Raw genomic sequence first — 25,127 nt, 5'->3', positions numbered from 1 at the left:
TTGTGAAGAGGTGTAGAAGACTAACGGTCTATATTCATAGAATCATGCTGTGCAGTAAAAGCGATACAACTGCATACACTAGAAAATGGCAGCCCTAACTAGACGTCAAGGTCTCTGCCCAAGCACGCTCAGCAGATCCAAGCTATTATCAGATCTCTCAGCATGGTCCCAAGCATCCAGTCCATCCATATCGCGTTTGCAAGGATCAGCCCCAGCCTCCAGCAGAGCCGCCGCGGAATCCAGGCGGCCCCCGTAAATTACATACTGCAAGGGTGTCCGTCGTCTGGAGGTGCCGCGTTGTACCCGATTCACATCAGCACCGTGCCTCACAAACAAAGCAATCATTCCTGGACCTGCGTTAAGCGCAAGGGAAAACAGGGTTGATCCATTTCTCAAGCGTTTGTTGATGTCCACGTAGCTCTGCTGTAAAAGCACCTCCACGGCCTTTGTATTGTCCCAGCGTACAGCGAGTTCGATAGGCGTGTCGCCATTCATGTCAACGACTTCCGGATTGGCTCCTGCCTCTAGAAGCTTCTTCAGGACGGGCTGTTCTTGCTGAAATTCTCCACCCCAATCCTTACGCACAGCGTAATGCAGCGCAGTATTCCCAAACCTGTTAATGAACCCAATGTCTGCCCCATGGTCTATCAGCATGAGAGCGATACTTCCATAACCATTTCTCAAGGCGTAGTGCAAGGTAGACACCCCATCTTGGTCGATGGTCAGGTCGACCTTGGCGTTGTGGGCCAGCAGGCTTGCCACAATGTCAGTGTAGCCGGATTCCACCGCACACTGCAAAGCAGACTCCCTATCTTTGTCGGTGACGTGGTCGACGTCCGCGTTGTGAGAGAGCAGACTTGTCACGATTCCAGCCCAGCCAGACTTCGCAGCGAATATCAGCGGCGTTCTCCCAGCAGGATCACGCCAGTTGACATGGGCGTCCCCGTCGCGAGAAAGGAGGAGGTCAACGACGGCTTGGTATCCGCGGATGACAGCGTGGTGTAGGTAGTAATTCTCCGTTTTGGACAGCGAGGGAGACATGTCTCTGACCGGGTCGTCGAAGGGGTGGGCGTCTATAACGGCAGATAGCGGGGCGCCGTACTCGAACACGAGCTGGAGGGCTTGAGGTTTGCTGCTTTGCATTGCGCTCGAGAGGGTCGCTTTCCAGTCTTCCTGCTTTCGCCATTGGGTGTCGGTTAGAGGGCATGAGGGGGCGAGGTGGGTGAGCCATGTCCGCATGGACTGAACATAGCTGCTTCTGAACAGGGTTTGTAGAACGAAAAACTTCGTCTTGTCTTGGAATATCTCGCGTTTGAGCATGGAGAGAAGCTCCAGGATGTGCCCATGGTTGTCAGCTTCTGCTGCCCTTTCGAGCTGGCGGAGCTTTTCTTCCAGGGACAGAGATTGTAGTGTCGGGAGGGTGAAGCTTCGTGCCTGCATTGACACTCGAGCAATACTGAAAAGGTCGGTCAGGGATAAATAGTCGAGTATCATTAGAACAAGCTCCACAGGGAGATTGAATGGGTGTCGAGGCATGTTGAGGTATGATGATAATTAACACGGATACTGAATGATAAAGGAATACTGAGTGATGCTGGGCCGCCCTATATTTATACGCATCACTCCTTACCAATTTAGTTCAATCACTACTGTAACATTCACATTCACTGTGCTTACGCCCAGCTATTCACTGCTAAAGGACAATTGACTCATTCGTTTGCCAAGTACAATTCATATCTTTAAATGTCATGGTTCATACAATTATTCAGTACGGTATACATTAAAGAGCCAGGTTGGAGGATAATTAGAACTCTACATTCATCTCAATTATAGGTACGATTAATATGCCTCCTGGCCGCTATCAAAGCAAGCCAACCAACCTCGACATCCACGCTTTTTGGACCTTTGCGAGCATATGCCTGAGGGGTGAAACCCTTACCGTCGACCATGGACTTGTCAGCGCCAGCATCCATCAATATCCTGGCAGAGTGGTCATATCCACGCTGAACAGCGATGTGCAATGGAGTACGCTGGCAGTTATCACGCGGGTGCAGGTCTGCCTTATACTTTACCAGTAATTGCACTAAACTGGGAACCTCTTCGTCCAAGGATATAGCAGCCATAAGCGGTGTAATGCCGATTTCATCCTGATGGTTGACATTGGCGCCATGCTCCAAAAGGACCTGGGCAGATTGTTCACTACCGTTCTTCACGGCCCATAGTAACGGGTTATCTCCGTTAATTCTGACAGCTTCAATCTGAGCTCCCCTCTCCAGCAACAGCCTGGCAACACCAGGGTATCCCTTCTTCTTTCCAAGGCTGTACGCAGCCCAGAATAAGGGTCTCTCCCCCGTCATGTTGCAGAGTTCCATATCTGCCCCGTGGTCAAGTAGTATCCTCACGAGTTCCCCCCCAACCCCAATATGCCGCAATCGCCAGCGGCGTGAATAAAGAAGGGCCGGGCTGGTTGACATCGGTATTATGATCCAGTAGAATCCGAAGTATATCAGGACACCCTACTTGTGCAGCGACAGACAGCGCAGGATCACTGTTATGATCCTCGTTCAAAACAGCATCAAGCTGACGAGGGTCATCGCGGAGCTGGTTTAAGAGATACTTGAGAGCAGCCGGAAATCCGCGAACTATGGCCGCGTGTATGCCAGGTGCCGGTGATTCCAGTGTTGGGTGGTCATGGTCATGGTCACCCCCACCCCCGTCAGGCATGCATCCGGCGTTTAGACCGAAATAGTCAATCCTGTCTGGCGGGGCTCCGTTCTGTAGAAGTGCCTCCAGAGCCTCTGGGTTGTGTTGTCTCATCGCCTCGAAAAGAGGCTCGTCCCATGGGTTGACATCTTGCGCAGACCTCTGATGCCCGTAGGGCATGCTGGCGAAGGGAATGAGGATACGCACTGCTTCGGAGCAGGTAGTCATGCATGCCCAGGTTAAGGCCAGACATCCAGTTGGAGGACCTGTCCGCTCATTCCGCCGGATGCGTGATGCGAAGTAGATGAGGGCTTCGTGGTTGGCGTTTACCTTGGCGGTTCTGAAGGCAGATAGGGCACCCGCGAGAGATATTTTATCGAGGAACGAGAGGGCAATTTCGCGCCAGAAGTGGGAGACTTTAGAGACGCATAGTAGGCTGCAAGCGTCGAGGTGTTTGGCGATTTCAATGGCCAGCTCAGGCGGAAGGTAAAGCGGGCGTAGGGCAGCCATGGTGGGTTAGATTTTTCATGCTATTCCAAGTGATGACAGCTCATTTATAGACATGGGATTTAGGAATAATATGTGAATAATACTTGAATAATATATGAATGATATGTGAATGATACTATTCACTGATATCAATGGATCTCTTCTCCTGCTCACAACCACTTGGATAGTGAATGTATTACTCTGTAAAAGAAAGACTGACTATGGTCACATAAACACGGCCTTTTTGGCTGCACTCCATGCTTGCAATATTGAATAGCCAGAAGGGATTGACAAGGTTGGGAGTTGACTAAGTTTTCCTCAGGCGATGCTGGAAATTTCTGGTTGTGGTGGACTGATCCATGGACAGTCATTGCCTTTAAAAGGCAGATATGACTACTAAGGAGTTATTAGACCATGGACCTTTCATTAGATAGGGAGTATAACAGGAAACCCTCGTCATATAACCGTTGTAGGTAATTCCAACTGTTAAACAGATTTAATCATGGACGAGCAGTCTGGTCATGTCCTGGGCCTTGTTCCACATCCCAGACTTTGCTTTACTATAATACAAAAGCTACATTACTAAGTGGGAGGCTTGGCATGAAATATTAGTGCAGTCATGGGCCAGTTAACTATTAAAGACAACTATAATCCGGTGACCAGCATACAGGGAAAGGACACTGAACCTTCAAATCTGACCTGGTAGTCATAGTCGGCCTCTTCTTCGGGCTTGGCCCACGGCATCTACCACGAATTAACCACCGATTCTCGGTGGAAAGAAGTCGGGATCAGTACGTGGCAGCTCTTTCGGCTCGGCGTCAGTTCCTATAACGTCAGTGGCTTGGTGATTCAGTCACCTGGCATCCCTCCTCGTCCTTTCTGGCGTATCCTGCAACAGACTCTGGGGGTGTTAAACTAGACTAGGGCTAGCTCTTTCGTTCTCTGACGCAGACGTGCATGGGCGACACTGGTATTGTTGCCTCACTATGCAGTGTGCTATGAGCAGCCATTGGTCGCGCTCTAATTTCCAACACAGTCCTCGAGCAGAAAGCGTAGAATCGGATAGAAACTGGTGGAAAGTACTTCTGTAAAGCTGATGCTCATGCCTCTCTGAATGGATATTTAGTCTGTGTCCCTGCCCTGGGACCTTCTTTTCCTTTTACTTCTTTTCCTCATCTCAGCGTGGGCGCTTCTCGGAGTTCTCTTCCCTCGGGCTCTGTTGTTTTCGTTTCTTTTGTTTTGAAGTTTACTCTTCTCGTCTTTACTCTTTGTCTGTTAGTCTGTGTTCGACTTCGCCTTCTTGTCCTTAAGTGCTACACCTCAACCAAGATGGCCCGAGGGAGAAAACCCCTGTTCCCCGAAGACGAAGTATGTTGTGATCACATAATGTACGCATTCCAGTGTCGATATAGCGCGAATGGCAACCAGAACAGATGGATGCGTGGATGTAAAGAATGCGACAGGTTGGTCTTCGACGACAGAGACGGCTGCAGAATAGGGAACCCCGATTGCTACTGCGATCGTCCATCTCGTCTGCAGCACGAGACTAACAGCAACAACCACTGGACATATCGCTGCCTTGTCGAGCTTTGTCACTTCAACCAGCCGGCTCGACGTCGTTCCGCAGGTGGCCGGGTGTCCCGGTCTAGGTACTGGAACGCCTCTCGGTCCAGCTACGCCTATCGGTCCAGGTATTACCACTGATCCCCTGTGCTGCTAAGGTAAGGTTCGCCCGACACTTGAGGTTTTGCTGGGAAGAAAGGGTACGCGCTCGGAGTTTTGTATGTTGGACGCTCGTTTTACTTTCGATATGTGATTTTGCGAGGGATTGTTTGCTGGAAGTGAGGGACGCGGGGCATTATAAGCTTCTTCAGAAATCCATGCGTGATTGTGGCATGTTACTTTTCTATTCCAGATATCTGTATATGTAGCGAGGGCTCCGGATCTCGACATCGTAGAGGCAAATAGACCACTCGATCAGATTGCTGGACAGCAGATGCAAGAAGGGACCGCGAAACTGAGCAAGAAGGCAGGGCTGTGAGCTTGGACACAGTACCGGATCAGTTCTGTAATCAGATTCTGGTTTAATCTCTAGTATATGATTCTCACAGTTCCATGTGTGTTGTAGAAGTTTGACCATGGTAGTTGTATGATCTATATGGATCGTGATGTCACAGAAGTTTAACCTCGCCGCACATAGAAAGATAACCATAAGCCCGATAACTCCGCCAAGTAAAAGCCAGCGAGGCGCAGTCGAGCCAGCCGAATAGAATACGTCTTGACATGTGGTCGTCTCACCGTAAGCGCATTTAGCAGTCTTGGCCTGTGCTGACGGTCAGCATTTCAGCTGCAATCCGTTGAAGCAAGAGCTCCCCGCATATTCTCATTCAATTCAATTCAGTTCAAGACGACAACATGGCATCTTCAGAAGCAGACTACATCATCGTCGGCGGCGGACTTACAGGCTGCGTTGTTGCATCGCGTCTCAAGCAGCGAGATCCGTCTCTGGATATCCTGGTCCTCGAAGCAGGTCCTGACCCGTCTAACAACCCGAATGTGAAGACCTTTCCCGGTCTGTTCTCGCTTCTCGACTCGGACTTGGACTGGTCTTATGCGACTACACCGCAGGCCAATACTGCGAATCGCGAACATACCGTCCACGCGGGTAAAGCCCTAGGCGGCGGAAGCACCATCAACTTTGGCGGATGGAGTCGCGGTGATTCAAGGGACTATGATCTGTGGGCGACTACTGTTGGCGACACTCGCTGGGGGTTTAAAGGGCTACTGCCTTACTTTCGCCGGTCGGAGTCGTTCTTTGACCACAGTGCTGACCCGGCATATCATGGATTCGAGGGCCCGGTTCGTGTGACGTCTGTGTCGGAGAGTGATCCAAAGCGACGGTACCCTCTCCGTGAACCGATCAGGGATGCTTGGCTTGAGCTAGGCGAGAAGTTTAACCCTGGTGTAGGATCTGGCCAGCTCTCTGGCATTGTGGAGTTCCTGGAGACCTGGGATGGTGGAGAGCGACAAGCCGCGTATCAGGCGTATACTCTCGACGGTGTCCAGTGTATCACTAATGCTGCTGTTCATAAAGTCGAGTTTGAGGAAGGACTAGGTGATCAGAAGAAAGCGTCTGCAGTTCTCCTCACAGACGGTCGTCGCTTTACTGCACGCAACGAAATCATCCTGGCGGCCGGTGCACTGCGCACTCCCCAGCTTCTGATGCTGTCCGGCATTGGACCGACAGAGACCTTGACGAAGCATGGAATTCGGACGACAGTCGACGCTCCCGACGTGGGAAAGAACCTGAACGACCACTTCGCCCTGTACCAACTATACAAACTCCAGAACCCCGATCGCGGCCTCGCACTGGGAAGTCCTGCCCTCTCCGATCCAGCTTTCATGAAAGGCCTTCCCGCAGATTGGGCTGTGAACCAGCAGATCCCGAGGGATATCATAGAAGCAGCCGTGCAAAAGGACAGAGAGCGCTTCGGTCCAGACTCAGACGACTCCGCTCTCATTCCAGGCCGTCCGCTTGTTGAAACACTGGCCGTCTATGCACCGGCTGGTGTACCGAATGTCCCAATGGACGGTAGTCTCATCGTCACCTCTGTCATGCTCCTCGCCGCGACTTCCAGAGGGAGTGTAAGCATCAGCTCAGCAGACCCATCCGATCCTCCCGTAGTAGACTCAAACTACTACGACACCGAAGCTGACCGCGCCACACTTATCCACGGTGCGCGCCGCACAACGAAGGCAATGCTCGACACTGACGCGCTGAAGGGGTATATTGAGTGCGAGGTCCCTCCGCCGGGGATGTCTGCTTTGTCGTCCAAGTCTTCTGATAACGAGTTCGATGCCCGCATTAGGGCTACGGGCATGGCGCACCATCATCCGGCTGGGACGGCGGCTATGGGGAGGGTTGTTGATGCGGAATTACGGGTTTATGGGGTACGGGGTCTTAGGGTTGTGGATGCGAGTGTGCTTCCTGTGAGTATTGGGGGACATCCCCAGGCGACGCTTTATGCTGTTGCTGAGCAGGCGGTCGACATGATTTTGGGGGTTAGTTCTTAAATGTACATGTCTTACGACGGGTAGCAATAACTTGTTAATTTCTTCATTGTAAAAGAAGGAGTCTATGCTGGACCCTGGCAGTTCCAGCTTCCAGCAGCATTTGGTCCCCCAGATCCATCCCAGACACTTCGGTTCGGATAGTAGCAGTGTTCTTATACATCAGCTTGAGTTGGTATACTTGGGTAGGGAACATACTTCTTTGCGCTTCAACCTTGCTCGTCACATCACCCTCATACTTCGTCCCAATAAGAGCTTCAGGCGCAGTACCACGCTCTACCCATTCAACCAACGCCAGAAGCACATTCCTCTCCGGGCTCAAAGACCCAGGATCCAATGGATACGACTGTCCGAACGCAGACGCCCCAGGACCACCACTACAATGATGCATCCCAGGGACCCAGAAAAGCCGATAGAAGGAATGGATCTCGTCAAGTGTCAGATTCAGCGCTGCCTGGACAGAGACGTAGTACTCCATTGATAGTCTGGGAGTGACTGTTTCGTCGCTGCAGCCGTGATATGATATGATCTTGCCTCCTTTCTGGTAGAAGCGAGTCAAGTCTGGGCTTGCGGCGTTTACACCCCCGGGGCTTATCTTTAGGGCGTTGTCCATGTCTGCGGTGCTGAAGTTGTGGGGGGTCCAGGTTGAGTCGTTGTATACGGCGCCGCGCCAGAAGTCCTACCATATTAGTTAATTTGTATGAAGGGGGGTTGTGGCATACCTGCAGAATGGTATATGCAAGCTCTGGCTTCCCATCTACCTGGTTATCAGAGAAAACAGATGTATCCGCACCAAGACCAAAAGCAGGGTATACAATCTGTCCCGTTGAGTTGGCAATCGGGAGATATGCCGCGCGAACAGACTGTACCTGCGCTGCTGATAAACACAGCGAGTCATTCAGAAACCCAGTACCGCACGCCAGTATCTCAGGATCAAAGCTATGCTGCGTCGGATCATCAATAACACCATCCTCGACCCCATCCAACGGATCATAAATCTCCACCTGCTTCTGCACAATAGCAGCCCACTGCTCGGGCCGGACATACCCAGCCGAATGTATATCAGGCCACCCTACACGCCTCGCAAGAATCCCCTTCGACGCCACAATCCGCAACCAGTCAATCCCAGGCGCACCGGCAATAATCCCATTAAAATCCCCCGGGTACAGCTGCGCACTCTGCAACCCCTGTCTCCCACCGGTACTGCATCCCTGGTAATAACTCCTCTCCGGGTTTCGGCCATAATACTGCGTCACAACCTCCTTCCCAATCTCCGCTTCAACATGCACAGCCCGGTACCCGAAATCGTTGATGACTTCGGGCTTTCCCAGGAAGAACTCATACCCCTCACTCCCGTCATGCCCGGCGTTTGTGCCGAAACTCGCGAACCCGAGCTGTGCGCCGTTCTGGATGGTGGTGTAGTCGATACATCCGCCAATACCCCCGGTTCCTGTGGCCAGGAGGCGGCCGTTCCATGTTTCTGGGTCTGGGAGCCAGGCTTCGATGCGGACGCTGCTGGTGGCGGTTGTGCTGATGTTGACGACGAGGCGGCAGATGGAGTTTGTTATGTTGGCTTTGGATGCTGGGCCACCGCAGGAGTTGACTGTCAGCGGGAGAGGGATTGTGGTGTTGTTTTGGTGGTGGGAGATGCTGTCTATAGTCGCATTTGGGAGGTTGAATGTGTCGCTGGTGCAGGGGGTATAGGCTGCGGTGGTGGCAGCGGATGCAGCAATTATGGTTATGGCTTGGGTGAGGACCTTCATGTTTTCACTATAATGCAAGCTGATTTAACGTTTGTTCATTGCAGGTGAGAATTTAAATCAGGTTATAACAAGTCTATCGGCGTCGGCCCCGATGGCCGAATATGCGGAGGTGATGGAGAGAAACCCCGCTTCCTGCAGAGAATCATCTCCTGTTTGGTATGAGAAGGGATATAAGTGGAGGAAGAGAACAGTTGAGGGTTTGGGATGTCTATATAACCTCGGTGAGTTTGGTCTTCCACGCAGCCTGTCTGGTGGGTGTGCACATTCTATTTCTAGACTATTCTTGTACTTCAACCCTAGTCCATATTGGCATTTGAGAAGGTAACCACACCCTGAAACTCATGGTAGGCTAATCCTACTTGCAGCGACCAAGTTTGGCTATCACACATTAGCAACCTACGCCACCGACCATAGATAGAGAAGACATACCCAGAGTACAAGAACCATCCGTATAATGACCATTAACATAGCACCTATCCTCCTCGAAGTAATCCCAGCCACTACGTACACAAAATAAGCCTCCACACAGCAAGAACAAAGCACCGAGAATATATTAAGGCGAACATACCAATTCTGCACCCCATTCAGCGTAATACACTCGCCGGACTTCACACACGTAAACCAATACCCCCGCTCATACTCCTTATTCAGGTACGCCCGCCGCTCGTAGTTCGTGCCCGGCCCGGCGCGGCAGTTGACGTCTCTGCTGTAGAGAACCCGGCATAACTGGCCTGTCGATGAGTCGCGCTGGAAGAGCTTGCTTCCGTTGTCTACTTCGCTTTGACTGGCATTATCCGTGACGGGGGCAGCATAGGTGCTGAGTGCTAGTAGGGCACCGATGAGGGATGGGAGATGCATTATGCTGTGTGTGGTGGTGTGGACTTGGTGGAGATCTGATGATAAACATAACTAAAGCAACCCTGGGGCTGTCAAGCCTTATGAAGGATTTTGTTTTGGGTTCTGCGAGGAGAGTGTTCTTCTGGCTAACCTGATTGCCTCTTAGCTGGGGTGAATACGGGTTGGATATCCACTTCTCGTATTCTTTAACCTGAGGTGCTTGACGAGTCAGCCGGGGAACACGGACTTTTCTACAGGGATTGAATGGATATTAATAGGTGATGCTGTTGGATGCCTTGTTCTACTTGTTTTGACGACTTAATGAGGCTGTACTTGTTTATTTGGTTTAATTAATTTACAGCAGTGAATCATTCACGGACTGCACAGCTGTCAACAAGCTGGCCCTTCCACAATACCTAAAGGATTGCCTAACAAGGCGAGTTGTCATAGATGCCATCCAAATCCTTCGGAATAACACCAGCATCAACAGCATCTACAGCAGTTAGCCACACCCAACCACATCAGAAGAAAGAAACATACCCTTATAAGACCACCGATAATCACCCAACTCCGCCTTCCAAGTCCAAAACACCCATCCCAACTGCTTCTCATACGCAATCACCTGCGCCGCAAACCACCGGGCATAAAAGTCCGTATTCCCCTCGGGCTCCCAGTCCGAAGACCCCTCCACGTCGTCAGGGACACTCAAACTCCACTCGCCGACGATAGTAGGTGTATTCCCGCCGCGGTCGTCGTTGCACGAGGCGCTAATGTAGCTGTCCTGGCTTACGTCGACGCTCGAGTCCCACTTCAGGTAGCGGTGGTCGTCGTACGCGGCGTTGGAAGTGTCGGGTAGGGACTCGGTTGGGTCGCCGGAACCCCATTTCTCGTTCATCATTTGGACGTGCAGGTAGCTGTCTGAGGAGACGGAGAGGGAGGTTTCGGTGTCGCGGATGCGCTGTTTTTTTAGTTCTTTGGTTCTTCTACTGTTGCGTGGTTGTAGCTTACCTTGAATGCATCGGGATAGTAGCTTGAGCGCATGCTGGACGCTTCGCCTGCATCCTGGGTAGGTTCATTCACGAGCTCGATCATGCCCACGTTGCGGAACTTGTCGTTCTGGTGGATGGTCTTGGTCATCCACTCAATCCACTCCAGTGCGCGGTCGTACTGGAAGTCCTGGTAGAACCCGGGGGTGTCGGCGTACTATAGTTAACCGTTAACCGCGTTAACCTCGTCCAAATCAACTGCGAAATAGAACTGGGAGAATAGATATTACCTGCCCCGTAAACGGCTGCTCAGGCTGCTGCGCACCAGGTGCACCGTGCAGGTCCATAATGATATACATGCCCGCATCACTCGCCCAGCCACAAACATCCTCTAGGTACTTCAATCCACCGCGCGGGAAATGCTCTGAATCCTCATACACGAGGTCCTCCTTAATCCAGTACCCAACCGGAATCCGTACTGTATTCAGACCGTACTCGCGCATCTGGCTAATATCATCCTGCGTGATCCACGACCCCCAATGGCTCGCAAAGGCCTTATCGGCGGCATCCTGGCCGAGTTTCAGCACGCAGTCGAATTCGGAGTTTTGGCCGCTGCACCCGAGATCGGTCCAGGCGCTGTTGGAGATCCAGGGCTCGAACACGAAGTGGCTGCCGAGGTTGACGCCGCGGACTTTGTTGGAGCCTGGGAGGGTGCGTTTGTTGTTGTTGCTGGCTGGGTGGAAGATGTTGGACCCTTTGCTGGTGTAGATGTCTTTCTCGATGCCTGGGAGCCAGGCGAGGGCCAGGGGGGCGGAGGCGAGGAGGGGGAGGATGGACTTCATTTCTGCAGTATAACAGTTGTTGTTCTATTTCTGCGAAAGACTCCTCCTTTCAATAAATAAGACGAGAATGCCTATTAAGCTTCAACGGCGCCATTTATGCAGAACGGCCCCCCACAAATGCAACCCCAGGACCAGCATGGGGCCAGTTCCAGGGCTCTGATAAGCTGGAACAAGAGCGATTTGTTGTGAAACACGCCAGCCTTCGCGGAGCCACCAAATAGGCATTAAATAGGCACTAGATGGTCCTGAATTTGGGCGGATCGACATGCGAAACTGGCCCCAAGGAAACCTCATGCGGATCAAGAGCTTGAACCAGCAAGGCCTGCGCCGATGACCCACTGCATAATCATCGATGTAACAGATCGATCAGCAAGCGCCCATTAATTATGAAGGTGGAGGCGTGCTGTCTGTGCTATGTGGACTCCTGCCATTCTGGGTTATTCTTCTATCCTGTCTACGATCCCTGAAATGCATCCCTGAGTAAAGCAGCCTCCTGAGCCTGGTGCTCACTTGCAAACCCCGTCGCAACGCTAGATGTAACCGGGCGACCTGCAAACCGCAGACGACGACCCCTGTGCTGGTCTGTCGTGTCAAAGATAGTTTCCAGTCTTGTCCGTGAAAACGCCCAGGGTCCATCGTTCAGAGACTCCTCCTGACACCAGACAATATCCGACGCATTGGGATACTGCTGCAGGTCGGCGCGGACTTCCTGCCACGGGAATGGATGCAGCTGCTCGACGCGTGTGATTGCGGTGTCGGTGATACCGTGGGTTTCGCGGTATTTTGACAGTGCAAAGTAGACCTGGCCGGTGCAGTAGATTACCCTTTTGATTTCTGCAGAGTTCGGCTTAGGGTTTTCGGGATCAGGGATGACAGGCTGGAATCTGGACTCGCCGGTGAAGTCGTCCACGTTCGACCTGACCAATGGATGACGAAGCAGGGATTTCGAGAAAAGAAGAATTAAAGCTAGATCAATGTCAGTTCAGCAGCTTTAACAGTCTAAGCAGTGACCCACGTTTCCTGAAATCACGATGCAGCTGGCGTCGCAGCACATGGAATAGATTCGCCGGAGACGTCATATACACAACCTGCATATTCGCATCTTGATGCATCCTCTCCAGCTTCTCCGGCGACGGAAAAAAGCGACCGTCTTCATTGCACAGCTGCAGGAACCGTTCCATGCGCGCTGACGAGTGCTCGGGGCCTTGTCCATCTAGACCATGAGGTAGGGAAAGCACAAGGCCGGATCTCAACAGCCACTTGTTCTCAGCCGAAGAGATAAACTGATCAATAATGCACTGTGCATTGTTCGCAAAGTCACCGAACTGGGCTTCCCACATTACCAGTGCGTTGGGGTTCATGCACGAGTAGCCGTAGTCGAAGCCCATTACCCCGTACTCGCTGAGCGAGGAGTTGGCCACGGCGAATTCGGCCTGGCTGGGACTCAGGGCATTCAATGGTGTAAACGTTTTCTCTGTAACCTGGTCATGCAGTGTTGCATGGCGCTGGGAAAAGGTGCCGCGCTCCACATCCTGGCCTGACAGGCGCACATGGTGGCCCTCGAGGCAGAGACTCCCAATAGCTAATGCCTCAGCAGTGGCCCAGTCAATATCGCGGCCTTCAACCAGACTTTGCTGCCGTTTCTGCAGTATACGGTTCAAGCTCTTGTGCACGACGAATGGCTCTTCAGGGACTCCTAACCTGTTTGCTATAGTTCTGACCACGTCTGGCGATATTGCTGTTGGCTTTGGCGGAAAGACCTCCTGGGCAACTTCGCTTGGTTTCTTGAGGCTGTTCCATGATGGATATGTATACTCCCGGTCCAGTGGTTTGGGGTCTTTGCTGCGTTCGAGGCTTTCGCTCAGCCTCTTCCATACAGCAGCTTCCATCTCTGCAACGTCCTCTCGAGTGACCACTCCCTCATCCACCAGCTTGGTTGTGTATAGTTCTAGCTGTGGGACCTTGTTTGCAATGACCTCGTACATCAGCGGCTGTGTAAACGCCGGCTGGTCCATCTCGTTGTGTCCGTTCTTCCGATAACAAACAAGGTCGACAAAGCAATCTTTCCCGAATTCAGCCCTATACTCTGCTGCCAGCCTGCACACAAACACAACAATCTCCACATCGTCTGCGTTGACATGGAACACCGGTGCCTGGATGCTCTTCGCCACATCAGAAACGTAGCACGACGACCGCGAGGCCTGGGGGTCTGTCGTAAACCCAACCTGGTTATTGACAATCAGATGCACAGTGCCCCCAGTCCCATACGCCTCCAGGCCTGATAACCCCAGCGTCTCATAGACAACCCCCTGTCCCGAGAACGACGCATCAGTGTGACTATTCAACACCATCGTCTTCTTCCCTTCCTTATCCCCTAACTGCATAGCCCTCGCCATCCCCTGCGCAACCGGATTCTGCGCCTCCAGATGCGACGGATTCGGCAGGATAACAATCCCAACTTTCTCCCCCGTCGTCGTCGTCCTCTCACAGCTCATCCCAAGATGATACTTCACATCCCCTGGTATACCATGCCGCGACGGCGCCCCCGCAAACTCACTAAAGATCAACTCTGCCGGCTTCTGCCCGACATGACTCAAGATATTCAGCTTTCCGCGGTGACAGCAAGCAAAGATCACATCGCGCACCCCATGCTCATTAGCACTCGCGTCGATGATTGTTTCGACAGCTGGGAGCTGGGTCTCGGCGCCTTCAAGCCCGAAGCGTTTCGCGTGTGGGAATTTGACGGAGAGGAATTTCTCAAAAAGCGTCGCGCGGATCAAACTGTGCAAGATGGTTTTCTTTTCTAGTCTGGACAAAGGGTAAGGCTTGGGTGTTTCGATTCGGGCTCGGATCCAGTTTCGTTCTTCGCGTGTTGCGAGGTGTGTGGATTCTGTTGCGATGGTGTTGCAGTAGATGTGCTCGCATGCTTGGATTATCTCATTAAGGGATACGGATGTTTTATTCGGCGCTGCGAGGTGGCGGAGCGGTTCGTCTAGATTGAACTTGAACTTCTGGTCCATGTCTGCTGGTGTGAGTCCGTATAGGCTGGGGTCGAGCTCAGGTACGACTACTTCGCTTCTTCCAGGTGTGTCCAGCGGGTTTGTTCTTGCCTTGAGGTGTCCAAAGTCTCTGTATGCACGAACCAGGCGCTCTATCTTCGCTTGCTTGTTTGCTGGTGCCTGAAGTGCTCGAGACGCCGTTCGTATAGAGCCGTCTAAGCCTGGGAGTAGTGGCGATCCCTTTGACTTGCTCGCCGGTTCGGGATTATAATTGAAGGAGAGATCCGGCTCATGGCCATTCTCAATAGCCTCAAAGTACAGATTCCATGAGGCATCCACGGACAATGGGTCCTGTTTCCATGCATCGTGGATCTGGTCTAGGTAGTCTGCTGTATTGCCTTGTAGGAAACTCTCTGTGTGTAGCTACAGAACCATCCATGTTAGCTCTTCTCGCAGTGTGTCCAGAGTAGGTTTGTCTTACAAGACTCTGGCTCTGGATCTGGTGTAAAAGCCGTGGCACGATCCATCTAGGTGTAGTGGAACGCCCCACAGGGTTATATCTCGGCCCTCGATATGCTGAAGCCCGGAGTGTTGAGAGCATGGTTGTCTGGTCTCAGCTTGGATACCCAGGATAGCAGGATACAGCAATTATATGTAGACATGCAGGCCTAGCTGGTAATACAATATCTCGTTATGAAGGTGGACGATTATAAGAGTATATGACTTTACAGGGGTGGATCTCTTGATGTCTCCACGTCGGCGAGTGAAGATTTTGCCGATGGCATATAACCAGGTAGCCGAGAGCAAAATATAGCCGGCCAATGTTTTCAAAGCTGGTCCATAACTCCTTGGGATTAGTTCCGGTGTACCAACCTATGACTGATACAACTCAAGGCAAAGATAAGTAGCTAGACTTCTATAATTGTGTAATAGCCACTACGCAAGTAACATACTCTCTGGGTCCTCAAGGTAATTTTTAATCAGGTTCAGGAATACCACTGCTTCCCGTCCATCAATGATACGATGATCATATGTCAATGCAATATACATCATCTAGCATGTCAGCTGCACCCACCATATATTGTAGAGTTGATAGACTTACCGGTCGAATCTCAACCCGTCCATCAACAGCCACTGGTCGATCCTGAATCCCATACGTCCCCAGCACAGCTGTCTGAGGCAGATTGATAATGGGTGTACCGAATAACGACCCCCAGATACCGCTATTACTGATGGTAAAGGTACCCCCAGTGAGATCGGACATTGTCAACTTGCCCTCACGAGCCTACCATCGGGTCAGCATACTTCTACTCCTGTAGTATCCAAAACAGATTCACCTTCTTCACCAGTTCTGCAATGCCCCTTTCAATATCCAAAACCCCCATCGTCTCAACATTCCTCAGCACAGGCGTGACAAGACCCTTCGGAATCGCCGCCGCAACACTCAAATCAACATAATCGCGATACACAATCGTATCCTCGCCCTCAATAGACGCATTCACGGCCGGTATCTGCTTCAGCGCTAATGCCGACGCGCGCGCCATGGGGCCCATGAAACCCAGCTTGACGCCGTGTTTCTCGAGCACAGCCTCCTTGCTTTTCTTCCGGAACTGTAGCAGTTTCGACATGTCGACTTTGTTGAATGTTGTTAGGTATGCGGTGGTGTTTTGTGACTCTTTTAGCCGTTTTGCGGTGGCGAGGCGGATGCGTGGCATTTTTACCTGGTGGGTGGATTAGTTAGATTAGTTAGATGGCATAGAATAAATATTTGGTAGTGCTCACCACTTCCTCTACTCGAGACACATCGGTCTGTTCAGGAGTAGACTGGGTCTTTCCGCTCTCTACCGTGGTCGGTGTATCCAGATCCTTGACGGTGTCTTTGCGGCTCTCTTTCCCAGCCTCGCTGGGCACATTACCACCCTTCACGTCTTCCTCCCAATCTCCTCTCTGTTCATCACCCGGTATAACCTCCGCAATCTCCTGATCAACACGCACGGTATCCCCCTCCCCAACAAGTAATGCTGTTACAACACCCCCCCGCGGCACATTCACCGAGACATCAATCTTATCCGTCTCAATCGCCGCGAGCTCCTCGTCGGCTCCAATAAACTCCCCAACAGTCTTGTTGAGTCTCCCCACCGTCCCCTCTGTAATAGACTCGGCCATTGCCGGGACGCGGATGGTGATTGGTTTCGAGTCTGAGACATAATGTGCGGTGCTGAATAGATGGGTGCCGGGTACGGACCCAAGCTGGGAGGGAGAGAGATATCTAGGTTGGAGTCGTGTCTTGGGTGTGTTTTGTGAAAAAGGTATTGTTTGTGTGTGTTGGGAATGGGAATATGCTCGGCATACCCGTAGGCATCGCGATGGCGCTCCTAGTGGGTGTCGGAGACGGGCGATGGTGACAGTGCGCGAACACATCGGGCGTATCATTGCTATTTGCGAATGGTAGATACTTTGCTTTGGTCAGATATGAGGATGTATCTATTGGGTGCGGTAGGTGGTTAACAATGTTATAGCCTATGTCCTTCGTTCGGCGAGTTGTCATCATGCCGAGTGCTGTTCGGGCTGTTGCGCCGAGGACACGATACTCTGTTTTGATTCGGTCTGGGGCTTGAATTTCTGTTTACCGCCGGGAAGCGGGTAGCCGAGTTACCGGATGGTTATTTTCTAGAAAAGTCGGGGTTTAGGAGGAATTGGTAGCCGCTCTTTACTTTCCAAGTGTGTAGTATATATCTAAGTCTGTCGCCAAAACAATACGTACTGCCCCGTCTAATTCTCTTCTAATCTATGTCTATTCTAGCCCTCAACGAATCCAGTCGTCTCCGTTACTGCTCTTTATCCAACGTCATTCCTATTATCCAACTCAAGCCTTTTCAATTTGCTCCGTCTTCCCCTTGAAATCTTCCGGCTGCACTTCATCGGCAGGAAACTTGGTCAGCTTATTGGCGATCTTGACCGTCTCCAAGATTGATACATCCTGTTGGAACAGATCTTCCAGTCTCTCAAGGCTTTGACCCATAGTTTCAGGGTACAGGAAGTACACCGATATGATATAGGTAAGGCCTATTATTGCATACACGATGTAATACTGATATCCAATTGTAGACAGTGCAATGGGAGTAACCATTTGCACGAGGAAGTTCCTGGATCAGATTAGCATCTCCGGTCTGCAATATCATACAAGGTACGTACCATAACCAGTGATTAGCGGTTGAAATCGAAGTCATCGCCACACGCAGCCTACTCGACGCAACCTCTGTGCAATATAAGAAGCTCGGGCCGAGGAAGCCAATCGGGAAGAAGAAATTGAAGAGGAAGACGAAGAACGAGCTGGCGATCGCAGCGCCCTTGTTGTTGCTGGAGAAACTGGACGTAATGGCCATGCAGGTCATGCACATTGTGATTCCGACTCCGCAGATGAGGAATAGGATTCGACGTCCGAAACGGTCGATCGTGAACAGGGAGATGAAGGACGCGAGGAACTTCCAGGTCATGGCGCAGGCGGCTAGGATACGGGTAATTGCATCGGATAGCTTCAGGTTTTGTTGGAAAATTGTTGTGGAATACGTACTGATGACCTGGGCCCCAGTCATCTGAATCCAGAACTGCAGTCCTATACAAAGCATGCAGCGGTAGAAGAGTTTCCCGTCCTTCATGGTGAGGATGTCTCGGAAGGAAGAGGCATTGGATGCGGTACTCTCGAGGGACACTTCAATAGCGGTGATCTCTCGAGTGATTTCTTCAGCGTCCTTATCCACTCGCTTGATACGTGCAAGCTCTGAAGTAGCTTGCTCAACTCTGCCGACCTTGACGAGCCAGCGGGGGGACTCAGGGAAGAAGAAGATAGCGCTGCATAGGATGATAGAGAGCACCCCAGGAATGGCGAGCGGGACTCTCCATGAGACATCATGCTCCTGGACTCTAGAGAAACCAAAGTTGATCCAGTAGCACACGGCATAACCACTGGTGATGAAGATTCCGTCAATGACAACATGTCTTCCGCGGTTTATGGCCTGCGAAGACTCAGACTGCCAGACAGGAACCATGGCAGAGAATATTCCCACGCCCATACCGGTCAGAATCCGGCCGATGAACAACTGCGGCAGGTCAAACGAAGAGCAGGACAAAGCTGTCCCAATCAAGGTCAGGATAGCACCAATGCATATCGTCTTCCGCCGGCCCAGCCAGTCCCCAATAAACGAACAGGATAAAGAACCAACAGCGCCACCAAGTGTAAACGAGGAGACGTAGACGCCTTGTATAACAGAACGGTGAGATTCTAGCACGGGGGGTGCATGCACGGTATCGAGGTCAGGAAATAACTTGGTGAAAGCCTCGAAGGAGACGAGGGCGCCGACAACGACTTGGTTGTAGCCAAATAGGAAGAATGAGGGAAACACCACGAAGGCTGTTTGTAGGAGATGCTGCCGTTCAGCTGGATTCATGGTGACTTTTCAGGTGGAAGAAGTGCAGAGTACCTGACAGCGACGGAGGCAGATTTTGTAGGCCACAATGCAGATTATTCCACGCGGGTGTCATTAAACCCCGTACGGAGTAATTCCGGGGTACGGGGACTTGGACTGGGCCAATGGTAGTCCGATTACTCCATACTGTGGAGGGATACCGAAGAATGACTCCGTAGGGCACGGTGGGTAGCGAGCTATACAGCCGACTTCGGGTACCCGAGTTGCCGAGCCAAGCCCTAACATTGACAAGCGAGCTGTCACTACACTAATATATGAATATAGAGAATTATCTTGGAGTCGTTCATTTTTGGTCTCTGGTGGGCTGGTAGTGTAAGTGTAATGACAAACTCATGAAGGAAAGAGCTGGGAGCATTCGTACCTGCCTGGAATGGCCATAAATCACAAAGTAGGAAGGCACCATTGACTGCCCTGGAGGAAAGAACGATCTACATTTCTGATTCATGGTGCCTTAAGTGATCGATAGAGAACTAGGAAGGAGCGACCTCGTATACCACGACCGTTTTAAGCTCAGCTACCAGTAATGGTAGTGTAGTATCAACATGATTCAATTAATTACCTGAATAGATGAAGTATCCTGTCTTGATATTAGTAAATATACACAAACTCATCATTCTCCCGGTCCGTCAAGTCCTTGAACGCATTATTCCCAACCGTCTCATCAGCACCACTCTCTGCCGGGACATCATCCTCCTGATGGAAGTGGTTCTGCATCGACCGATCAATCATCTTCCCTGGTTTCCCATTTGCAATGCGGCGCTTTTCCTGACGCTTGTTGAGGAAGAACAGCAGCGCCCACTGGGCCAAGATGACAACGAGCAATGCAGCGAAGATACCCAGGCACGCTCGTAGACCAGGTAGATAAGCGGGCTTGTCTTTCTCATTAAACAGCAGCGGGCCTATAATGTTACCCGCCGCTGAGGATGCGTTGAATAGACTCATCACGACACTGAGTTTCGTCATGCCGGCCGTGTTCCCCACGATCCAGGTCACAGTCAGCGGGTTTCCACCGAAGAGAAAGGCGAGTAGATAGTATCCAGCCATGAGGGCGCCCTGTGCGGAATTATCACGAGGAACACCGTAGAGGATTCCCAGACCCGCAACAACAGGCAGGATAAACAGCGCAAAGATCACGCCCTTCATGCGCGCCTTCTGGGCTAGGTAACTACCAAGCAGGATACAGATGAATTGAAGCGCGCCAAAGGGCATATTCAGCAGGGTCGTTCTGTACTTGTCGAACCCGAGGCCGCTGAGAATCAGCGGTCCAAAGACATTTGTCACGCTGGCTCCGATGTTCAGGAGGATCGTTATGGCGATCCAGAGATAGGTTTTGATTTCGAGTGCCGCTTCGAGGATATGGTGCATTTTGAACTCACGGGTGCCCGTGCTGGTTTGGTTTGCGCGCAGGCGTTCCATTGCTTGGAGCTTCTCTTGTTCGTTGAGGAACCGCGCGGATGCGATGTCGTTGTCCATGAATATGTATACAACTGGCGCGGAGATGACGGTGATGAGACCGACGAAGAGGAAGATGCTGTTATTATCAGTAACTATCAGCCTCCAGGATATTGCTTGGGGCTTACATCTGCCATTCCGCAAGGATATCAGACTTGATGTGTCCCAGGCCGTACGACAATGCAGCTGCAACTATCGTTGCGAGACCATTCGTACCATACCAAGCTGCCACGCGCAACGGCTGCTCAGCGCGACGATACCACTGACTCGTGATAATACTGAACAAGGGCAGACACCCAGCCTCAAACAGCCCAAGCAGGAAGCGCGTAGCCATGAGGCCGCCGAAGTTGTGGCACGCCGCCATACAGGTCTGCGCAACGCCCCATCCAAACACAAGAACAGGCATGAGAATCCGATGCGGCACTTTGACAATTAAAAATGACGAAAAAGGCTGCCAGGCCAGCTGGGCAATGGGCGCAATGGACCCGACCAGCGAGTACTGGTTCCCGGTCAAATTCGCGTCCTCCTGCAGGCCGAACGTCGCTCCATAGCCGAGGACTGTCTTGTCGAGAATTTGCAGGAAGTACACCCAGATCAGGATGACGAGGATGCGCCGGTCTGTTTTGTGTCGAATGCGCTTGTTGTCTTCTTCTGTCAGGGGGACGCGCACCACGTTGATGAGGTCGACGTCGCCGGGCTTGAGTGCGTCGTGGCCCTCGACGTGTGAGATATCCGGCTTATCTGGAGAAGCCATTATGTTTAACTGATCGGGGGAGTGCGAGAGTCATGGTGGACTTCATGGTATATAAAGATTCTGGCATACAAGGTTTGATGGTGCCCCCACGCTCTTCCCCGGTTCCAAGTCCACCAAATTCCCCCACCCCCACGCACAAATGCTGCTGTGCTCATTCACTGTGACTGTGACTGGTGAGTGGTCCAGCTTCCCCGCGTTTGCTTGATTGTCCTTCGGAATCGGATCCTTGGACATGACCGTTATATCTGCCTATCTGATCGGGTTCGCTGGAAAAGCCACAATGATAGAATTGCTGGCGGAATTACATACGAGATAGAAAGTCAACCCAGTTCCCCTAGCCGAGGCCGAGACAGATATGAGGGTCAGTACTGGTAGGTTGCCGAGCCGACTATAACCGATGAAGCACGGGCCTGCTTTTGACAAACATTATGGGGAAGGATTCTTCGGATTATTTATCATTTAGCAGCTGGCTTGGAAAATATCTCATGATAAATGTAGTTGGCCGTATTAGCGGTGATATTGATTAACCTAAGGATCCGTACCACCTCCATATTGCATTAGATATGGATGACTTTCGCATATGCGACTCCCTACTAGTCTAATGCTTTGAACAGCGTCATCCGATAGAAACTAAGAAGTCTGGGGTAAAACCAACGAGGTGTGCACCCCCACGTCGCCACAACCGGGGAGGATCCAGCCGACTACAACCGACCACTACCGACATCTCGCAATAACTCTGCTTCTCCCTGATTTTCCATTCCCATTACCTTCCATTACCGACATCCAACACCTGCACATCGGCAAATGACACCCGGAACAGGCAAAAGATCGTATCGTGCATGCCTGCGCTGTCGGCAGCGGAAGACCAGATGTGACCTGTGATTGCCTCCCTCCCTTTGCTCTCTCGGTCTCTCCGGGAAATACACGGGTCATAGACTGACAATGCCCCAGTGACAAGATTGGCGAGCCGATGAAGGCTCCGTGCGCGTCATGCCATGTCTCCGGCAGCGACTGCGTTCTCACCAAGTCCCGGCGTGGAGGGAATTTTCGGCATCGGCAGAAGGCTGGCTTGATCTCGAGCAACAGCAATGGGACGTCAAATGCTGCGAGAGAGATCTTTGACCCTCCAGTTGGGCGGTCATGCGGTACTTCCAGTGCAGCTGAGTGTCCTTCTGATGGCGAGGATAGTGCTGCGGAGGAGTCTGGCGATGTGTTGAATATGGAGCTGCGGAATCCGTCTGATGCGCTGCAGATTCTGGCTTTATCTGGAGAGAATCAACGGGGTGAACCTCGACAGTCAAATATATCTGACTCTAATATCGCGGGCTGTAATAACCGGGGCTTGAACTCGGCAGGCAATACTCGGTCTGCCGATACCCAGTCTAAGGGCCCAACCACGATATTCGATGACTATGAGCTGGTCCAAAGAGGGCTAATCCGGCCAGGCATTTTATATGAATTACTCCATAGGTCAGTAAGTCTTATCATATCGTGATTCTCTCTGACAGCCCAGATACTCCCACTACTACCATCCATACTGCCCGATTGTCCCATCGTACTTCCTCTCGTCATCGAATACAAAGATCCAACGAACAGATTACTTCCTCCTCACTGCGATCTTAACCATTGCGTCAAGGGATGATGCTCGCCATTCACTCACCCATCGCTACTGCTGGGACCATGCCCAGCGTCTGCTAATCGATGTCCTGCTTTCGCATCCGTGGACGCAGACTCCACGAACTGTGGAAGGTTTACTGCTGCTGGCCGAGTGGTTGCCACATATTCAGGTTCAGGAAACTGCATCTGAATCCTCAAAGAACCTCTTTAGCGAGGACAGGACCGCCTGGTCTCTCGTCGGTCTAGCAGTGCGACACGGCTATCTACAGCGTCTGGATCAGGGTGCTTTTCGCAGTAATACCAGCACTATCTCAAAAGAGCGCGCGGAGCGAAATAGACTTGTCTGGGCTTGTAAGTTTCCCGGTAGCTGTATTAATATAGTTTGCCTGACAAATCAGATATCTGGGTAGCAGACCGACAAATATCAGTACGGATGGGCCAGTCGTTCTGGTCTCGAGGCCCGTCAAACGGCGCGAGATTCGTCGCCCAGGACTTCCCTACTCTACAGCCTCGTCCTGAGACGAATAACGAGGATTATGCATCTGTTTTGCAAGCTACAACGGAGCTGATTCAAATTCTGCACAATGCCCATGCCATTCTATATGCGTCCAAGGACCGGACCCTCGCTATGATCTATGATGGACAGTATTCGAGATATCTAGACGACTTCAGGGCTGCTGCTAGAACATGGCATTCCGCCTGGTCGCATATCGCTGTGTCTGCGAAGGTCCAAACAACGCTGCTCATTATGTATGAGTATATCTGTCTGTATACAAACGCGTTCTCCTTCCAGGCGGTTATTACGAGAGCGGCAGATCCACGCATGTCTTCGCACAAGGAACAGCAACAGCAAAACAAGAGGCCATTTGCAGAACTTCTATCACACGGGATTATGTCCTCCCCTGATGGAAGGTTCATCTTTGACGCCTTCAGCGCTGCCAGGAACTTGCTTTCCCTAATGAACAGTCTTGATCCGCAGGATGTACTCTGCTATTTGCCGTCACGGTACTACTTGTACGTCATCTTCCTATACATCCATATCCTAGAACACACTGACAGTTCAGATACGGAGTCTACGCCGCCGTCCTCCTCCACAAAGCCGACTGCGCCGGCGCATTCCAGCTAGGGAATCAGCGCCAGGAAATCATCTCCCTAGTACGGGACTTCATCTCCGTCCTCGAGAAAGCGCCATCAACGGAATCACATATCTGCCACAGCTACAGCCGCATGCTCAAACAGCTCTGGACAAGGCGGGAAAGACGACACTCGAAGTCTACCCGGAAGCGCGGACATACCGCGGAAGTCAACGCCATGTTACAAAACCAGCAGCAGCAGTTACAAGGTACCCAGAAAAGCCCAGCCGCGACATCGATATCGAATTCGCATTCCACACCCGAGGACTTCAGTCTGCAGCAGCATATCTTCGACCCGGTTGCTGTTGAGAATGATCTCGCGGCGTTTCCTTCCATTGAGGGGTACTTCCAGGGCTCGTTTATGCCTGGGGTTGCGGACTTTGGCTCGCCGTTTGATGGGGCTTTGGGGTCGCAGGGGATGCTGTCAGGAGGGTTTCAGGATTGGGATTTGGGGCAGGCTGGGCTGGATCCTTCGGGGGGTTTATAATATAATATAAAAACCGTTGAATCGTGCTGAAGTTCTATAGAGAAGTTGAACATGGCTACTATGTAGTGGAAAGGGCCTCAAATAGGTAACAGGACAGATTTACTGCGATGTGTTATTAAGCTTGCTGAAAGTGTTACCAATTGCCCCATTGCCAGCTACAGGTCGCTCCTTCCTAACAACAACACTCGAGCTGTCAAAACTGATTTCTCACATCCGTCAAGATTCAATCCATGCACTAAACGATCACTACAAGTCCATTTCGAAATACCGCTGACCACGGCCGGAGCCAAAAACCTACAGACTCAGCCAAGTCCTCACCATGACAGCCCTTACATCCTCAGGCAACTCCTCACGGTCCATATCTGGGTCATTTCTACAGAGAGTTCGAAAGGCTGTCAACATGGCAGATGATATGTGCTTCATGCGCGATCAGGAACTAGGACACAGACAGGCCACTGCGTGCAATGGCATCCGATGACGACAGGCTGGTATGTATTGCAGAGACAC

At 51.6% G+C, this 25,127-nt stretch overlaps 12 protein-coding genes across 12 annotated transcripts; 2 read left to right on the top strand and 10 right to left on the bottom strand.

The window, feature by feature from the left end:
• Positions 1 to 105: 105 nt before the first annotated feature.
• On the bottom strand, positions 106 to 1,536 carry APUU_40656S (uncharacterized protein; the record flags this gene model as incomplete). Its single annotated transcript, XM_041703753.1, has 1 exon — positions 106 to 1,536. The coding sequence occupies one exon, from the start codon at positions 1,534 to 1,536 to the stop codon at positions 106 to 108; it is 1,431 nt and encodes a 476-aa protein (XP_041556406.1).
• Positions 1,537 to 1,823: 287 nt separating this feature from the next.
• APUU_40655S (ankyrin repeat domain-containing protein) lies at positions 1,824 to 2,357 on the bottom strand (the record flags this gene model as incomplete). The annotated part of the gene is made up of 1 exon (XM_041703751.1): positions 1,824 to 2,357. The coding sequence occupies one exon, from the start codon at positions 2,355 to 2,357 to the stop codon at positions 1,824 to 1,826; it is 534 nt and encodes a 177-aa protein (XP_041556405.1).
• A 28-nt stretch (positions 2,358 to 2,385) lies between these two features.
• On the bottom strand, positions 2,386 to 3,213 carry APUU_40654S (uncharacterized protein; the record flags this gene model as incomplete). The annotated part of the gene is made up of 1 exon (XM_041703750.1): positions 2,386 to 3,213. The coding sequence occupies one exon, from the start codon at positions 3,211 to 3,213 to the stop codon at positions 2,386 to 2,388; it is 828 nt and encodes a 275-aa protein (XP_041556404.1).
• A 2,394-nt stretch (positions 3,214 to 5,607) lies between these two features.
• APUU_40653A (GMC family oxidoreductase) lies at positions 5,608 to 7,266 on the top strand (the record flags this gene model as incomplete). The annotated part of the gene is made up of 1 exon (XM_041703749.1): positions 5,608 to 7,266. The coding sequence occupies one exon, from the start codon at positions 5,608 to 5,610 to the stop codon at positions 7,264 to 7,266; it is 1,659 nt and encodes a 552-aa protein (XP_041556403.1).
• A 62-nt stretch (positions 7,267 to 7,328) lies between these two features.
• APUU_40652S (uncharacterized protein) lies at positions 7,329 to 9,026 on the bottom strand (the record flags this gene model as incomplete). The annotated part of the gene is made up of 3 exons (XM_041703748.1): positions 7,329 to 7,417; positions 7,462 to 7,942; positions 7,986 to 9,026. The coding sequence occupies 3 exons, from the start codon at positions 9,024 to 9,026 to the stop codon at positions 7,329 to 7,331; spliced, it is 1,611 nt and encodes a 536-aa protein (XP_041556402.1).
• A 355-nt stretch (positions 9,027 to 9,381) lies between these two features.
• Positions 9,382 to 9,884, bottom strand: APUU_40651S (uncharacterized protein; the record flags this gene model as incomplete). The annotated part of the gene is made up of 3 exons (XM_041703747.1): positions 9,382 to 9,404; positions 9,456 to 9,526; positions 9,595 to 9,884. The coding sequence occupies 3 exons, from the start codon at positions 9,882 to 9,884 to the stop codon at positions 9,382 to 9,384; spliced, it is 384 nt and encodes a 127-aa protein (XP_041556401.1).
• Positions 9,885 to 10,291: 407 nt separating this feature from the next.
• On the bottom strand, positions 10,292 to 11,691 carry APUU_40650S (glycoside hydrolase family 5 protein; the record flags this gene model as incomplete). Its single annotated transcript, XM_041703746.1, has 4 exons — positions 10,292 to 10,356; positions 10,404 to 10,821; positions 10,872 to 11,066; positions 11,140 to 11,691. The coding sequence occupies 4 exons, from the start codon at positions 11,689 to 11,691 to the stop codon at positions 10,292 to 10,294; spliced, it is 1,230 nt and encodes a 409-aa protein (XP_041556400.1).
• Positions 11,692 to 12,145: 454 nt separating this feature from the next.
• On the bottom strand, positions 12,146 to 15,291 carry KGD1_1 (2-oxoglutarate dehydrogenase family protein; the record flags this gene model as incomplete). Its single annotated transcript, XM_041703745.1, has 3 exons — positions 12,146 to 12,657; positions 12,707 to 15,113; positions 15,172 to 15,291. 3 exons carry the CDS (start codon positions 15,289 to 15,291, stop codon positions 12,146 to 12,148), a joined length of 3,039 nt encoding a protein of 1,012 aa, XP_041556399.1.
• Positions 15,292 to 15,626: 335 nt separating this feature from the next.
• KGD2_2 (2-oxoglutarate dehydrogenase complex E2 component) lies at positions 15,627 to 16,856 on the bottom strand (the record flags this gene model as incomplete). Its single annotated transcript, XM_041703744.1, has 4 exons — positions 15,627 to 15,743; positions 15,793 to 15,975; positions 16,028 to 16,411; positions 16,473 to 16,856. 4 exons carry the CDS (start codon positions 16,854 to 16,856, stop codon positions 15,627 to 15,629), a joined length of 1,068 nt encoding a protein of 355 aa, XP_041556398.1.
• A 700-nt stretch (positions 16,857 to 17,556) lies between these two features.
• APUU_40647S (sugar porter family MFS transporter) lies at positions 17,557 to 19,138 on the bottom strand (the record flags this gene model as incomplete). The annotated part of the gene is made up of 2 exons (XM_041703743.1): positions 17,557 to 17,836; positions 17,886 to 19,138. The coding sequence occupies 2 exons, from the start codon at positions 19,136 to 19,138 to the stop codon at positions 17,557 to 17,559; spliced, it is 1,533 nt and encodes a 510-aa protein (XP_041556397.1).
• Positions 19,139 to 19,765: 627 nt separating this feature from the next.
• Positions 19,766 to 21,383, bottom strand: APUU_40646S (putative MFS transporter; the record flags this gene model as incomplete). The annotated part of the gene is made up of 2 exons (XM_041703742.1): positions 19,766 to 20,708; positions 20,758 to 21,383. The coding sequence occupies 2 exons, from the start codon at positions 21,381 to 21,383 to the stop codon at positions 19,766 to 19,768; spliced, it is 1,569 nt and encodes a 522-aa protein (XP_041556396.1).
• Positions 21,384 to 22,222: 839 nt separating this feature from the next.
• APUU_40645A (fungal specific transcription factor domain-containing protein) lies at positions 22,223 to 24,620 on the top strand (the record flags this gene model as incomplete). The annotated part of the gene is made up of 5 exons (XM_041703740.1): positions 22,223 to 22,254; positions 22,335 to 22,853; positions 22,897 to 23,351; positions 23,399 to 24,014; positions 24,065 to 24,620. The coding sequence occupies 5 exons, from the start codon at positions 22,223 to 22,225 to the stop codon at positions 24,618 to 24,620; spliced, it is 2,178 nt and encodes a 725-aa protein (XP_041556395.1).
• Between the last annotated feature and the right edge of the window lie 507 nt (positions 24,621 to 25,127).

Source organism: Aspergillus puulaauensis, chromosome 4 (genome assembly GCF_016861865.1).
Source record: "Aspergillus puulaauensis MK2 DNA, chromosome 4, nearly complete sequence".
Taxonomy (NCBI): domain Eukaryota; kingdom Fungi; phylum Ascomycota; class Eurotiomycetes; order Eurotiales; family Aspergillaceae; genus Aspergillus; species Aspergillus puulaauensis.
Note: the sequence above shows the minus strand (reverse complement) of the source record. Positions and strands in the feature narration are given on the sequence as shown.